This window comes from Notamacropus eugenii, chromosome 6 (genome assembly GCF_028372415.1).
Source record: "Notamacropus eugenii isolate mMacEug1 chromosome 6, mMacEug1.pri_v2, whole genome shotgun sequence".
NCBI lineage: Eukaryota > Metazoa > Chordata > Mammalia > Diprotodontia > Macropodidae > Notamacropus > Notamacropus eugenii.
This window is the reverse complement of record NC_092877.1, coordinates 345,017,783-345,033,281: the sequence shown is the minus strand read 5'-3', so window position 1 is coordinate 345,033,281 and position 15,499 is coordinate 345,017,783. Positions and strand designations below refer to the sequence as shown.

The 15,499-nt window shown below is 38.8% G+C and overlaps 1 protein-coding gene across 4 annotated transcripts in view; it reads left to right on the top strand.

Moving 5' to 3' along the window:
* The window catches only part of PIK3CA (phosphatidylinositol-4,5-bisphosphate 3-kinase catalytic subunit alpha), a 90,729-nt gene that overhangs the window by 57,917 nt on the left and 17,313 nt on the right, over positions 1 to 15,499 (top strand). For all 4 annotated transcript variants that reach the window (XM_072618428.1, XM_072618430.1, XM_072618431.1 and 1 more), the window contains 9 exons: positions 1,210 to 1,295; positions 1,783 to 1,888; positions 2,501 to 2,653; positions 2,787 to 2,921; positions 6,711 to 6,835; positions 9,122 to 9,203; positions 9,548 to 9,712; positions 9,991 to 10,094; positions 15,184 to 15,355. In XM_072618428.1, the coding sequence (XP_072474529.1) occupies positions 1,210 to 1,295; positions 1,783 to 1,888; positions 2,501 to 2,653; positions 2,787 to 2,921; positions 6,711 to 6,835; positions 9,122 to 9,203; positions 9,548 to 9,712; positions 9,991 to 10,094; positions 15,184 to 15,355 (1,128 nt within the window). The remainder of the gene's footprint in view (positions 1 to 1,209; positions 1,296 to 1,782; positions 1,889 to 2,500; positions 2,654 to 2,786; positions 2,922 to 6,710; positions 6,836 to 9,121; positions 9,204 to 9,547; positions 9,713 to 9,990; positions 10,095 to 15,183; positions 15,356 to 15,499) is intronic.

Here is a 15,499-nt window from a genome sequence, read left to right as displayed (position 1 = left end):
AAATGATTTGCCAAGGATCAAGCAGCTCTGAAGTGGTTAAACTCAGGCGCAGACTCCAAATCTAGTTCTGTTTCTGCTACAACATGCCATCTTTTTATCTAGAAAACAACCCAGCCCTGTCTGAGAATAAGGAAGTCAGGTTTTATTTGTTTTTCTAGTTTCTGCTACTAATTTCGTTTTGGTTTTTTTCATCATTAGAAATCCTGTATTTCAATAGTTGTGCTTACTTTCCTCATTTTGATTGGTGGAGGCAGCATAACTACTGTCAATATAAGTCCCCATTAGCTTATTTTGTAGCAGACTAAAGAAAGCACAAAAATATATCTGATATCTGTTTTAAGAATGATTTGCTTTATTTGATTGAGTCCAGAAACCATTAAGGGTCTGTTATGTATAGAGCACTATGCTAGATGCTGGTAAACATACGAGGATTAGTTAAGACATGGTTCCCATCTTCATGGAGTCTTCGAAGTTTCATCTCCCTTATGTCTCTTGATGTCACATCCAAGGAACAGAGATCTTTATGGACTGCAGTAATGTGGGAAGTCTTTATGGAGGATATAGCATCTGCGTTATATCTAAAGGAATAGGTATGCTGATTAGGAGAATGGAATGGAGAAATTCCAAGTGCAGTGAACACCATATGAGCAAAAGCATAGAAATAGGAAGCTTAGGTTATCTGGGGTTGAAGCAAGTTGTATGGTTTGGCTAGATCATGGAGCAATATGGAGGCAAAGTTGAAGAAGATCCAGCTAGAGTGATAGTCTAATGCCAGATTGTAGATGGTTACACTGAGAAAGGAGAGCTGGATTCAATAGGTATGGAGAGAGCATTTTGGGTGCTACAGCTAGATTCATACAGAAGGAAGATTAAGTCAAAGATGAGCTGGAGAAGTGAGAGAGTAGAGGTGGGAACCCTAGAAGAAGAACATTGCAGTGATCCAGGAAGGTGGTGCTGAAAATTAATATTGTGGTGACAATGGGAGGATTTGTTTAAAAAAAAAAAAAAGACAATGGGTACTAGAGATATTTTAAAGGTAAAATTTATCAACTGAGGTTGAATATAAGAAGTGAAGGTGAGGGAAGATGCCAAGTGATATGAACAATTTGAGTACTAGAAACTAAATGGATGGTGATGTCACTCACAGAAATAGTAAAGCCATGTTGGTTATGTTACTTTTATCCTAGTTAATGTTATATTCTTTTCTAGATCTATGTTCGAACAGGTATCTGCCATGGGGGAGAGCCATTATGTGACAATGTGAATACTCAAAGAGTACCTTGTTCCAATCCCAGGTAAAGAGGAAGTATGCCAGTTTCTATTTCTGAGGTCATATCTGTGTTTATAATCATGTCTAGTTTAAAAAATTGATAATTTTAAATCACTAGCTGTAAATGATTAAAATGATAAAATGATAAAAGGAAGTAGGATAAAGGAGGAATAGCCCTTTCAGACCACACATCCCCATTTCAGTTGATTAAACACCATAGGTATAATTTCATAATTAATATACTGGCAAGTAAAAGGCATTTATTGCTTGATAACCTAATTTACCCGTCTTTCTGTGATGTTTTGTGATATCTTTTCCTTAATTCTGTAACCTGTTTTGTGTTGCTTCTTAAAAAGTAGGCATCCTGAAATTGATACATTTTCCAGATCATCTTTCATTTCATTCACCTACTGACTTTCTGATAAAAATCTAACTCTAATTATGGTACAGAAGTTTGTTTGTTCTTTTGATCTAACTATTGAATTCTGTTTAAACTTTTAAAAATTTCCTAGATGGAATGAATGGCTAATGTATGATATATACATTCCTGATCTTCCACGTGCTGCTCAACTTTGCCTTTCCATTTGTTCTGTTAAAGGCAGGAAAGGGGCAAAAGAGGTAAGGACTTGAGGAATAAATGTGTTTATCTTTGATATCTTATCATACCCTGATTGCATTTTCTTAACAGAAATTGTTACGACACAGTGGCACAGTGAATAATGAGCGATACTTGCAGCCTGGCATGTTTGAGTTTGAATCATAGTAGATCTGGGTTCAAATCTTGTCTCAGATGTAGTTTTTTAAACCACAAGAAAAGTGAACCTCCTCCCCATGCCGCACCCCTCAAACAAAATATCATGACGCTTTATGTAGCCAAGGGATGAAGAAAATCTTTGTGTATTTCAGGATTCTGTTTAAGATAGAAAATACTTCCTGAAGTTCGTTTATTAAAAATCATATGAACCACCTATTTTGGCCACCAAGTGACTAAATTGCTTTCTTACTTCTTTCATAATTACATTCCATATAAATAAAATTAAAGGAAAATTAAAGATTTAAATGGGAAAAAGCAAAGATATGTCAACATTTAAACTTTGAAAAATAACATTGCTTCTTTTAGATACAAACATTTTACAATAAAACGATGTCATTGAGAGCCATTGTCAGAAAAATTTATTTTTGCAATGAAACAGATAACTAAAGAACATTCATTGTTTCTCTTCTCTCAAGGAACATTGTCCATTGGCTTGGGGAAATATTAACCTCTTTGATTATACAGATACTCTGGTATCAGGAAAAATGGCTTTGAATCTGTGGCCAGTACCTCATGGATTAGAAGATTTGCTGAATCCTATTGGAGTTACTGGGTCAAATCCCAATAAGGTCAGATGTTGCTTTCATACTTATTTTAAAATCATTTATCTTTTTTGAAAAAAGATGAGTAAAAGTAAAAAATATTTGCTAACTCATGGTAGTTAAGTGGACTACAAATGACAGTTCTTGTTTCCTCTCCTAGGAAACTCCATGTTTAGAGCTGGAATTTGACTGGTTTAGCAATCCTGTAAAGTTCCCAGATATGTCAGTGATTGAAGAACATGCTAATTGGACTGTATCTCGAGAACTAGGATTTAACTATTCCCATGCTGGACTGGTAAGGCAAATTTACTTTTGAAAATAATGGATCATTAGGTATTTACAAAAATGAATAAACATTAACCAGTAGACGTTCTGTCTATCCATGAATTTTGTTATAGCAAGGGTTCCAAGTTTCACTTGATTATCCTTATCAGATGACACTGAAGCAAGGAAATATTTTTTGTATAGCAAGTGTCCTTTTTGTGTATTAATGTGGTATAATGGGAGGAAATGATAGAATGAAAACATTTTCCCAGACCAGCAATGACAATTCATGATTGTGTTGCAGGTTAAAGTGGAGAGAGCGCTTTCCTCACAATAGCCCTGTGAGGTAGGTAGCACAGGTGCTATGACTCCTGTTTTACACATGAGCCACAGACACTCCGAGATGAAAGCAGATTTCCTAGGAATAGGGTATATCCTCAGTGTTAGGACCAGATTTCAGATCCAAGTCTTTTGGCCTCAAGATTAGTGGCCTCTCTCCTGTGCCGCACTGCCATTACTATGTGTGTAGAAAACTTTTGGTCTTTCAGAAGAAATATTGCAATTTCCTTAATCAGTGACAACCTGAAATTGCTTAATGATGCATTGATGACATTTCTTAATAGTCTAGCCTTCCATGACATAGCCTCTTAATTGTGGTTATTTTTTATGATGTAACATATCTTATTTCTTCCTACCTCTGTCTTACCATATTAGTTACAGGTAGAGATTTTCTTTTACCTAAATTTTGCTAATACATTCATTCTGACATGTGAGATAACATATAACACATAAAACTGTAGACATTTATATAATCTATAATGGTCTTATTAAGTTTGTGTTTTAGATTGTCTGAAAACAATCTTATTCTTAGTAATTTCTACAGTTTTCCCACTGCCCTATCTCTATCACTGCGGAGACAGAAGGAGATTGTGCAGGACTGAGGGCCACTTTTAATTCTTCTTTGTTTCAAAGAATGTATCACATTGTGGTCTTCCTGCCTGTCCTTGGCCTCTCTGTGCTCAGCTCAGGGTGTTGTTGTGAGTACCCTCAATCTAGGGTGCTCTGGCATGGTAGCTGTCATCAGAGCTCATCTTGTATTGCCTTTGAGAGCTCAGGCTCCTTTAGGGCATGGGGTTATGGGAAAAGTTGTGGATTTGGTGTCCAGTATTTGAGTTTTAATCCCTGATCTGCCACTTATTATTTGTGTGACCTCTTTGCTGAGCCCTCAGGTTCCTCATCTATAAGATCACAAAGTTAGACTGGACAATCTCTGAAGTCCACTCTAGCTCCACATCTGGGACCCTCAGACCTATGGTCCCATCTTACTGAGAGTTAGCATTAACATAGCAGTTCAAAGTCTCCCATGGTGCTCTCTTCTAGTACTAGTATGGTCATGATTCAAACAAGTAACTACCTTTGATCATTAGTACAGAAGGTGAGCTCTATATTTTTATCACAACTACCTTCTCCCTAAAACAAATAAGTATTTTTCTACCTTGGTGATAGTAAGGAAAATGAACAAATAACACTTAATCAAAATTATGTCATTAACTTGCCACAGATTCATCTTAATTATGAGACTAGAATACCTGATATATGCTAAGAAAAAAATTACAGTGGATCAGATGGTTAAATGTCTTATCTTGGATACTATTTTGGAATCATCACCCAATTGAACACAAGGGGAGAGCCATTTGCTTAATCCTATTTTCCAAGGCCAAGTGGCCCAACTTTCTCCCAGGAGGAAAATAACTTTATTCCTTTGTACCTCCACTGATATTTGGTACTACTTCATGAGAAGGAAAATCACTAATACTGTATGAAGAAACACCTAAAAAAATTCCCCAAACAATAGTGATATCAGGAGAGCAGTATCTATAGGCACCTTGGGATATTGCAATTATGAACTGTATTACTCTGTATCTAACACTGAATATACAACAGTAGCTATTAAAGATAGATTATAAGATAGTTATAACAGAAGCTCTTAGTAACTCTTAAATATGTACTTATCTAGCACAAGTTTTAGTTGTTATGGATAATCTGTTTCACTGCATTAGCTTTATCAAATTATTTTGGGTTCATATGACCAGAAAATATAAAACTTAACATGTATTCACAGAATCCATTATGTATAAGTAAATTGTCTTACTATTGGGTAAAGGAGTAGTACTCAGAACCACAAATCAGTTGAGTCAATCAGATTTTGATTTTGGCTGTCAGAAATGGCATGGCATGCCTAGGCAAGGCAAGCTAAGGAACAAATAGGGGGAAGCATATACCTGGCAAGTTAGGCCGTTACCACTACCACCTTGACTGCCATCTCACATCAGACCCTGATGGTTACAATCCAGGAGCCAAGAGTCTTGGGAATGGCAGTGCTATCCAGTCCACCAGACCTGCTTCCAGCCTAGCCCTTGGAGCCATCACGTAGGAGAGAATGCATTGTGGAGAAGAAGCCCACCTTCTTTATCACCGTAGGCAATCGCTGCAGACTCACTACCACAATCAGGCAGATGGACCTAGAGATCTTGGGAGTTGTGCCACCCTCAAGACTCAGTGGTCCTATTTCCAGCCCAGCATGCACAGCTATCATCCAGGGAAGTGGCTCCTGTGAGACCAGCTATCCCCACTAGCTGCCACCTAGAGGGCAAACACTCCAGCCTAACTGAATCAGCAAGGTACCCTGAGGGAGAGTCAAGTGAGTCAAATCACCGCCATCTCTCCTCAGACCCTGAGAGAGTAAGACCAGAACCCCAGACCCACGGTTCTAGAGAGCAGCATTGCTGCCAGCCCAGGGCCCTCAGCCATCCTCCCAGAAGCAACCCCTGTGAAGATGCAGCCTGGACCTGCTCCTGTAGGTGCTACTGAAAACCTAGAAAAGAAAGTTCTTATTGCCAAAGTCCTTGACACTGCCCAGTAGTTCAGTATCAGAAAATGGTATGACATTAAAGAAGAGACCTAAGTCTCTGTTCTGTGCTGTACCCCAAGGACTAGTGGACCTTTCCATTTAATTTGAGGCTGTTAGAATGGGAGCTTTGAGAGCAGGGACTGTTGGACTCTTTTGAATGTCTCCTAGGGCTTAGCACAGTGCTTGGCATATAGCAAGTGCTTAATCAATGGTTGCTTGTGATGGTTGAAGAATCTGATTCAAAATGAAAAGGAAATGGATAATTTCTAAGAAAATGAAACTGGATTTTTTTCCTTCCCTTTTTACCTTATGGCTTGTAGAATTTTACTAGTGCTTTTCTTTGTTTCTTACATGTCTAAATTGTAGGTATTGCTACAAAAGGACAGAATTTGAGACTTGCGAAGGACCTTAGTGGCCATCTGGTCCAACCCATATACAAAAGAAATGTAGGAAGTCACAGGAATGATTCAGAGTGGGCCTCTACCAAGAATGAGTCTCCTGAAGACCTTCAAGGCTTTCATTCATTTCTCTGCCAGTCTCCCCCTAGGTTCCAATCGAATGGGAAGGGACCACACTGGGAGCCAGAGAAATAAATTACCCATCATTTATTTTTCCCTACCCTGCTGTCCAGGCCATATCATCCATCTACCTTGTTAGGTAGTGTGGTACATCCAGAATTTCAGGTAATTTAGCCAGACTTACACCAAGAATTTGTGGGATAGTACTGAGTGGAAATTTGGCCTTTCCAGCTTATCTCGCATAGTCTGGCCATTCAGATAGTCCCTGCTAATACTGGAAAAGCAATGAATATCTATCTCTTTATTAACTGTTTGTGTGTACAACTCAAATGAATCCAGAAATAAATTCTACAGAAGGATACTGTAACTAATACATTTCTTTGTTTTACAGAGTAATAGAATAGCTCGAGATAATGAATTAAGAGAAAATGACAAAGAACAACTCCGGGCAATCTGCACACGAGACCCTCTGTCTGAGATCACAGAGCAAGAGAAGGACTTTCTTTGGAGTCACAGGTCAGGGTTAAAAGACACTTTCAAAATATGGTTTGTTTTTGTAACACATAGTATTGATTTTAATTGAATATTATTTTACTGAGGACCTTTCCAAAATCTAATCTACTGTAAGGGAAAACGTATTTCACAGTGCACAGAGCTCAAAATTATAGTTAAGTTAGATCAGTAAGTGGTGTACTAATTTTCTGGTTATCTCTGAGAATCTTTTTGTTTCAGCCTGGTTAAAAGTCTTTGTAACATATGTCTTCTCTCTTTTACCTTAGTAAATTACATAATCAGGGTTTTCCTTCTGAATATCAAGGTTCATACTATAGGTAGCATTTATATAATAACACTTGAGTTCTGTACCTCAATTTTATTTTAACTTGGTCCTCACAGTCGCCCTGTGAGGTAAGTAGTATAGATACTGTCTCTTTCTCATGGGAGAGAACTGAGGCCTGACACATATGGTAAGGCACTTCACTTTGTAAAATAGTCGAGGATAGGAGAGCAATGAGATCGTGTCTTCTTTGATCTTTCACTTCCTTCTTTCCCCATTCCAGGTAATTGATAGTTCCAACTCTGCTTACAACATTCAAGAACTATCTTTGTTTCTTGTCCTTCCACTGCCTGTCCTGGGACCTTTATTTCGTTCTGGGTGGAATTTTAAATTAGTTAATATCATTCATTTCTAGCAACTCTGATAAAAGGTTTATTGAGTAAAGAAACTGAAATTAGTGACTCAGTGCAATGGGGCCTAGCTATGGCTCCCAGTGTTCTCTCCCTGGGCTTCATTCCTTTAAGTTAATGGTGGAGAACTGATTATTGTTTTTACTTTTTAAAATAAAAACTTTCATTTTTCATTTTAAATCTCATTCTTTAACCTTCTTAGTTATACATAGGTCTCATTTTCAATAATGAAAAAATGAGGTAACATAGTTTGAATGGTGCAAATTTCTGCAAGACTCTAAAGATGTTTGAAATTACATTTGAAATGAAACTACTGCTGTATATTAGATCTGCTGTATGTTGTATAAATGAACAAGTGAATCTAAGACTGACTCCTTTAAAAAACTTTCTGAGTCATTCTGCCCTTTCAGAAGAGGCAGCATGGTATAATGGCTAGAAAAGGGCAGGAAAGCTGGGTTTGAGTCCTGCCTCTGACATAGAATGGCTCATCATTTAACTCCATGGTGTTTTAAGCAACTTTCTAAGATCCATAGTTGCAGAGAAGGCATTGACTTATATTGATAGGAGATCCCAAGCACAGTCCCCTTCTCTCTTCTGGTCCACTAGCTGAGCTCTTTTCAGGCCTGTCTTTCCCCATTAGATTAATACCATTTTAAGTTTCCTATTTATCTCTTCTTAAAATAAATTTCATTGATATCTTCTTTTTCATATTGCCTACATCTCCAGTATATCCTTCTCCCCTGTCCTTTCCAGAGATTCCCCCTTATAACAAAGAATAAAAAGGGGGGGAGCAGTTCTGCAAAAATAATGTACATGTCAAAAAGTCTGACATATACGCAGTGTTCCATACCCATAGACCCTCATCTCTGCAAAGAAGCATGGGAGAGAGGGAAAGTGCCATGACACAAGTCTTGGGAGGCCAAGATTAGGCCTGATAACCACAGCGTTTGGTTTTGGGTTTGGGGGGTCGTTTCCATGTCTTTCTGTTTACATCATTATTGCTGTGTATGTTTCCCTGCTTCACTTGATCTCATAATAAGCCTTCCCATGTTCTGTATTCAGCGTATTCATCTTTTCCTACAGTAAACTAAAATTCATTTTCTCTTCATAGACCACAGCTTGCCTAACCACACCCCAAGCAATGGGTTTCTGCTTTGTTTCTAGTTCTTTGCTTCTACAAAATTTACTACAAATGACTGTAAATGTGTTTGTGTACATAGGCCTTTATTTTTGTAATGCTCCCTTTTTTCCTACTTATGACAGCTATTATCTTATATGACAATTTAAGGTTTGCAGCTGCTTTACGCATGTATTCTTGTTTGCTCACAACAATCCTGGGAGGTAGGGGCTACTATTACCATCACCATTTTACAGTTAAGGAAACTGAGACATCTAGAAGTTAAGTGATTTCCCAGGGTCATACAGCTACTAATTATGTGAGGCAGGATTTGAACTCTTCCGACTCAGAGTCCAGCATTCTATCCTCTGTGCCCTCCATCTTAAAACTCGTAGTGATATCTATGAATTACTGATAATTAGACAATGAAAACTTTTGAATAATGTGCAAACAAGGTAAATGTATGTATTTAATTTACTTATTTCTTTATTTTTGAACAGGCATTATTGTGTCAATATACCAGAAATTCTACCTAAACTTCTTCTGTCTGTTAAGTGGAATTCTAGAGATGAAGTAGCCCAGGTAAATGCACACACACACACACACACACACACACACACACACACACACACCCATTACTGGAGAAACAGGTATGAAATGAGCATGTATCAATTGATGGATTTTATTTTACTCTAAGCAATATACATATAAAATATGTAATCAATAGTAAAAAGTCTCCTGCTAGAGTATATAAAATGATGCTACTTCAGCTAATAAAATAAATAGAAAAGTTTAAATTATATACTCATAGTATTTTTTTGCTTTAATTACTTTTAGAACTTGGAAAGCAACACATTTGAATAAGCCTTGTTCTTAACTATTTATATCTAAGATATGTACACATATTTTTATCTTTTCACATATAGATGTATTGCTTGGTAAAAGATTGGCCCCCAATCAAACCAGAACAGGCCATGGAACTTTTGGATTGTAATTATCCAGATCCTATGGTTCGAGCTTTTGCTGTTCGATGCTTGGAGAAATATTTAACTGATGACAAACTGTCTCAGTACTTAATTCAACTAGTTCAGGTATGCTCATGTATTTTATCATTTTAAGATTTCACTCATAAAACATCATCTTGATTTTTTTATGTTTGTAGTAAATGTTTTCTCCTAAGATGTATAAAATATATAAACTCAAAAGCCACCTAATGTGTGACTAACCTGCTTATTCTTTCTAAAATGTGAAATTTTTAATCTATTGTACTAAAAGCACAAAGCAACTTGCATTTTGAACACTTTGTTTTCAAAATGTTAACCATCTAAAAAATTTTCTCCAATTCATGCAATGGTTTTTTGTTCATTAGGTTCTGAAATATGAACAATATTTGGATAACCTACTTGTGAGATTTTTACTCAAGAAAGCACTAACAAATCAAAGGATAGGACACTTTTTCTTTTGGCATTTAAAGTAAGTTACATTTCCCTTTCTTCCTCCCCTACCCGCCCCCCCGTTCAATTCTGTAGTTGTGAGGTATGTTGTGAGCATTAGGTGTTCATCAGTTATGATTTACTTTTCCCTTAGACTTGAGAATCAGTGTGCCTGTTTCTGGGTAGATCTTACAGGTTTGCTGGGGTGGAGCAGATGAGGGTTTGTGGAGGTTAGTCAGAAGGCACCAAAGGGACTTCCAGGGTCATCTTACTGAATGTGTACTTCTGACAAGTCCAGTGAACATCCAGGGATGGAGTGTTTTCTATGAGTGTGGGGTAGCTGTGGTGGACAGGGAACCAAAATCTTCCCCTTTGCTTCTTTGACCCATGGATCTTAATTTTGCCTTCTGGTAGACCAAGTTGAATTCCTCTTCTCAATGACATTTCTTCAAATACGTGGAAAATATCTATCATTTTCACCCATTTATTCAACAAACATTTATTTAGCTCTTTTTGATCTACAAGGCAGTGTAGTCTACTGAGTAGAAGTGCCATTCTGCTGGTAAGGAAGATCTGGGTTTAAGTCTTGCCTCTGGCACATCCTTGCTGGGGAACCATGGGCAAGTGATTGACATCCTTACTGTCCCAGGCAGGTCTCTAGATAATAAGTTGTGGATGAGTTGCCAATGTCCTTTAGTGAATGGAATTTACACATGGAGAGCACCCCCACCCCCAAATGTGGAAGACTCTGTAAGAGATGCTATGGATACAGGAGTAAGAGAAAAACAACCCCTGCCTTCATGCAGCTTAGAGTCTCCTGGGAGACTCCAGATAGATTTTCATACCAAATGGAGTGTACACGTTATTCTTCCTTAAGCTAAATGCGATGAGAGGAAGGGTCACCCTTTTCCTCTTTCCTCACCCCTCTTTCCCTCCATTGAAAAAACTTTTTCTTGCCTCTTTTCTGTGAGATAATTTGCCCCATTCTGTTTCTCCCTTTCTCTTCCCAATCCTATCCTGGGAGGGTAGGATATGTAAACAGATAGATAGAGCACTAACAACCAGAGGTCAGGAACAGCTCCCCAAAGGAGAAGACCTCTGAGCTAAACCTTGAAAGAAATAAAGGATTCTCAGAGGCTCAGGTAATTAGGTAATTAGCTTCTCTTCCATATTGCAAACATCCCAGCCTGCTTCATGTTATCCTCTCAAGTCATGGTCCCAATCCTCCCAGCATCCTGGTCACCCTCTTCTGAATTCACTCCAGTTTGTCAGTGTCCTTCCTTCCATAAATGAACACAGAGTTCCAGATGTATTCTGAACAGACCAGAGTAGAATCAAGTGTTTGCTACCCTTGTTCTGGACCCTGTGCAGAATTCTCATCATAAAGCCGAGGTAAACACTTGGATTTTGACTGCCATTTTACCACTGCTGACTTATATTGACTTGGTGATCCATCAAAGTCCCAGGTCTTTTTCACAGGAACCCTCATCAAGCCATGATTTCTGGATCCACTATTTGTGGACATAGGCTTTTTTTGAACCTCAGTGGTTAGAACTTTACATTGATCCCTAATCCAGGCCCATTCTGATAGCCTGGTGAGCTCTCCCAGCTGTGTGTCCTCTGCAGATATGGCAAATATGTCTTCTGTAACTTGATACAAATCATAGATAGATCTGTTGAACCCCATGCAGATACCTGGAGCATCCATAAGACATATTAAACCCAACAAGCGTCAAATTTCCACCGTTGTGTAGAAGGCACTATGCTGGGTGTTGGGGATACAGAACCAGAAAACAATCCTGGTCTTCCGGAAACTTGCATGATACTAGAGCCTGGAAGTGAGGAAACAGCTAAGCAAATCCAAGCTAAAGCCACTGACCACTGAGGGAATCAAAAGAGGTTTCTAGGAGAGCAGGTGATGACACCTGAATGAAACCTTGCAGGAAGCTAGAAATTCTGAGAGCCAAGGTGACAAAGGGATGTGTTCTCAGCATGGAGGACAGCCTCCATGCAAAGGTATGAAGTCAGAGAATTCATAGAGACCAATTGGGGTCTAGAAAAGTACGTTGGAGGCATAACTTAGTTATGCACTGAAGGGTTTGTATTTTATCCTGGGGCAATAGTGAACTCTGAAAACTTTTGAGCAGTGGATTTGCATGGTGTGATTTAGGGAGATTCGTTTGGCTGTTATATGGAGGACAGATTAGACATGAGTATAAGTTGGAAGACAGAAGAGTGATCTCCTTATGTTCTCCCAAATCTGTGATTATCAGGTTCTGCCTGGCATTCCTCTCCTTGTCTGTCATGAGCTCTTCATGACTGAAGCCAATTCCTCCTTATTGGTCAGTATCCGGTTTGGACTCTCTGCTTCTTTTGCAGCTGCTTTTATGTTTTGAAGAATTAATGTCATTGAGGCAAGTCGCAAATGTTACCAGTCACTCTGCTTTTGGCAGTGAGGTAACTCCAGTAGATCAGCAGTGTTGATACAAAGTCCTCTATCCCTACAGGCTTCCATGCCAGCTTTATGATCTTATTTCACAAACTCATCTGATTTCTCTTTTTCTCCAGGTGGTCTGTGGTGTACCCCACGGCCAGACTGCTTCTCTCCCCTTCCCTCATGGATGCCTTCCCAAGCTTTTTCCTCAATGCTTGCCCTTTTAGTTCCAGATTTTCATAATGAGCATATTTTCTTATTCAATTCTTTCCCCATTGCCTTTTATCTAGATTTTCCTTTTCATTAAAGAATGCCTTTCAAGAGCTTTATTCCAAGCATGAAACCCTGCCTAGTCTCAGTGATGTCTGAGGTCCGATTCCTTCTTTGCACTCATATCTGTAGTTCATTCAATTTGCTACCCATACTTTATGTGTTTTATTGTGGTCAGAGGGCAGATGTTTTAGTGCCACCCCTTCTCCTGGATTTCATCTCCCATAAATTAGTGATTCATTTTTTTGCTGTTCTTCTTATGTTATACCTCCTAATCTCTTATGATACCAGGATTAACTGATCCACAGCCATAATTTTCTCGTTAAAGATCTCTTGATCAGAACTATAAGACTCTAAAGCAAATATCTTTTTACTGGACCTTACTAAGTGTTCTCCTTTCCTGACCAAGAGCCAGTCTTATGTATTCAGCCACAGTCCATACATACAAATCCCTTTCTCAGACATCACCTTTTTAGTCAGCTTTCTCTCCTTTATCTCCTACATTCAAATAGCAACTGTACCCTTAAGGTTTTTGTCACATCCAGGAGTTCTTTATCTTTTTTGTATGAAGGACTCCTTTGGCTGTTTGGTGGGGCCTCTTCTCAGAAGGTTTCTAAATAATTGAGGAAGTGCTAAATTGCAGTTAGAGATTAGTAAACGTAAAAATGTGAATTTTTTCATATCTAACCTCACAGAGATTCCCTTAAGTCTATTCACAAACCTTTATTAGGGTCTGTAGACCTCAAGTGAAGAACCCCTAATCTAAGACTTGATAATTCCCTTGGTTCCTTCTGGCGATAACATTGATCCTCACCAGTTTTACATACAAAATAGTTAAATCATATTAGTAATCCATTAGTATCTCACTATTTCTTTTAAATTGATTCAGTAGAACTATGCTGCTTGCTAAGTAGTTAATCTAGTCCACATTACATTGAGCACATTTCCAAAATTTAAAATACTGTGAGGAACTTTCAAATTAAGTTTTAAGTGAAGCATTCAGGCTAATATTCTAACAGGTTTCACAGAGCTCGTAGGCTTAAACTATTCAAAGGTTTTTCTTCATGTCATTTTCATCTATTCCTCGTATGAACAAGTTTGGTAAAAACCTGAAATTTTTTAGGGAAGAGAAGGAAGGGAACGTGTCTTTGTTAAGTGCCAACCTTCCAGGCACTGTGCCAAGCGCTCTTACAAATGCCATTTCATTTGATTCTCGCAGCAAGCTTGGGAGGAAGGTGCTGTTGTTGTCCTCATTCTACAGCTGAGGCAACTGAGGCAAACAAGGCTAAGTGACTTGCCCAGAGTCACACAACTCAGAAGCATCCGAGGCTGGATTTGAACTCAGGCTTTCCTGGGTTCCTTTGAACTCCAAGCCCAGCACTCTGTCCATTGTACCGTCTAGCATCCTCAAGTAACATAATATTTTAGTGGAGGTGGTATATGCAATAATAAGCAGAGTTGAGCTTTCATTTTATTTTATTTTTTTTTTTAATCTAAAGACACTTTGTCTGATAAGGTTTCAGTACCCTGAGAAATCTGGCATCTCCTCAGGTGTCAGTCTATTGCTGTCTCCAGTGAGACCTATCACTGCTCATCTATGTCTGCCCAGTCTGACAAGTTTTATCACTATTTTATCGAAATGAAATTCAAATTGACTGTGTTCTGGGCCAGTGTAGACCAGTGGAGGTGTTCTTATGCCAGAGGACTGTGACTGTCCTGCCAGAGCTTCCTTAGTCCTTGAATGGCCTTTATTACTGCACACCTGCTCTCATGCTGTGGTACTTGGGCATGTCCTGATCCTCTCCTCCTTATCTGACCTCCTTAGTTAGCTGGGTATCTTCCCCTCTCCCTAGCACAGAGCTCTGCAGGGACTCTGTGAGAGGCTAATGTACAAATTAGCTCTTTGCTTCTTCCTCTTCTACTTCATTCTAAGTTCACCTAACTTTGATCATTACTGACCATTCATATAACAAATGAATGGATGACAAGTAATTGAAAAAAATGCCTAATGGTAATATCAATTAGTCCTATAAAAGTCTTCATTTGCAAGTGATAGCTAAAGGTCTCGATTCTAATTGATCCACCCTTATTAGGCTTGCCCTCAACTTCAGATGTGGGGTGTAAGACTCAGTTGTGGCAAACTGGGGTGCTGGATGGGGAACGGAGCTTTGAGCCAGGAGACCCAAGTTTAAGTCACACCCCTGCTGCCTCATGACAAGGTTCTGACCCACACTGGGAAAGGGAGATCCTCAGCTCCCCACACCAGTGAAGTCACAGGATGAGCTCCCAGGCCCTACCCTACCTGTTGCTTTAATAAGTATTTAAGTATCCTATCATAGAAATGGAGTCCTTTATGTAGCACATACAAATGATATTCAAAATCAGGTATCTGGAACTATTTTTAAGTTTCAAAATGTCATTTTAGGTCTGAAATGCATAACAAAACTGTCAGCCAGAGATTTGGCTTGCTTTTGGAGTCGTACTGCCGAGCATGTGGGATGTATCTAAAACATCTGAATCGGCAGGTGGAGGCCATGGAGAAATTGATTAATCTCACCGATATTCTCAAACAGGAGAAGAAGGATGAGACCCAAAAGGTACAGCTTTCTTTATAGGCTCCCTCTCAGCCAGTAAATGTTGGAGGCTTCTTTCCTTTGACCAACCTATTGTCATAAAATCCTTTTTAGCAGTATTCCTGAAAATACAGAGTAGTGTTGTTTTCACAGGGTTCGCTGGGGAGC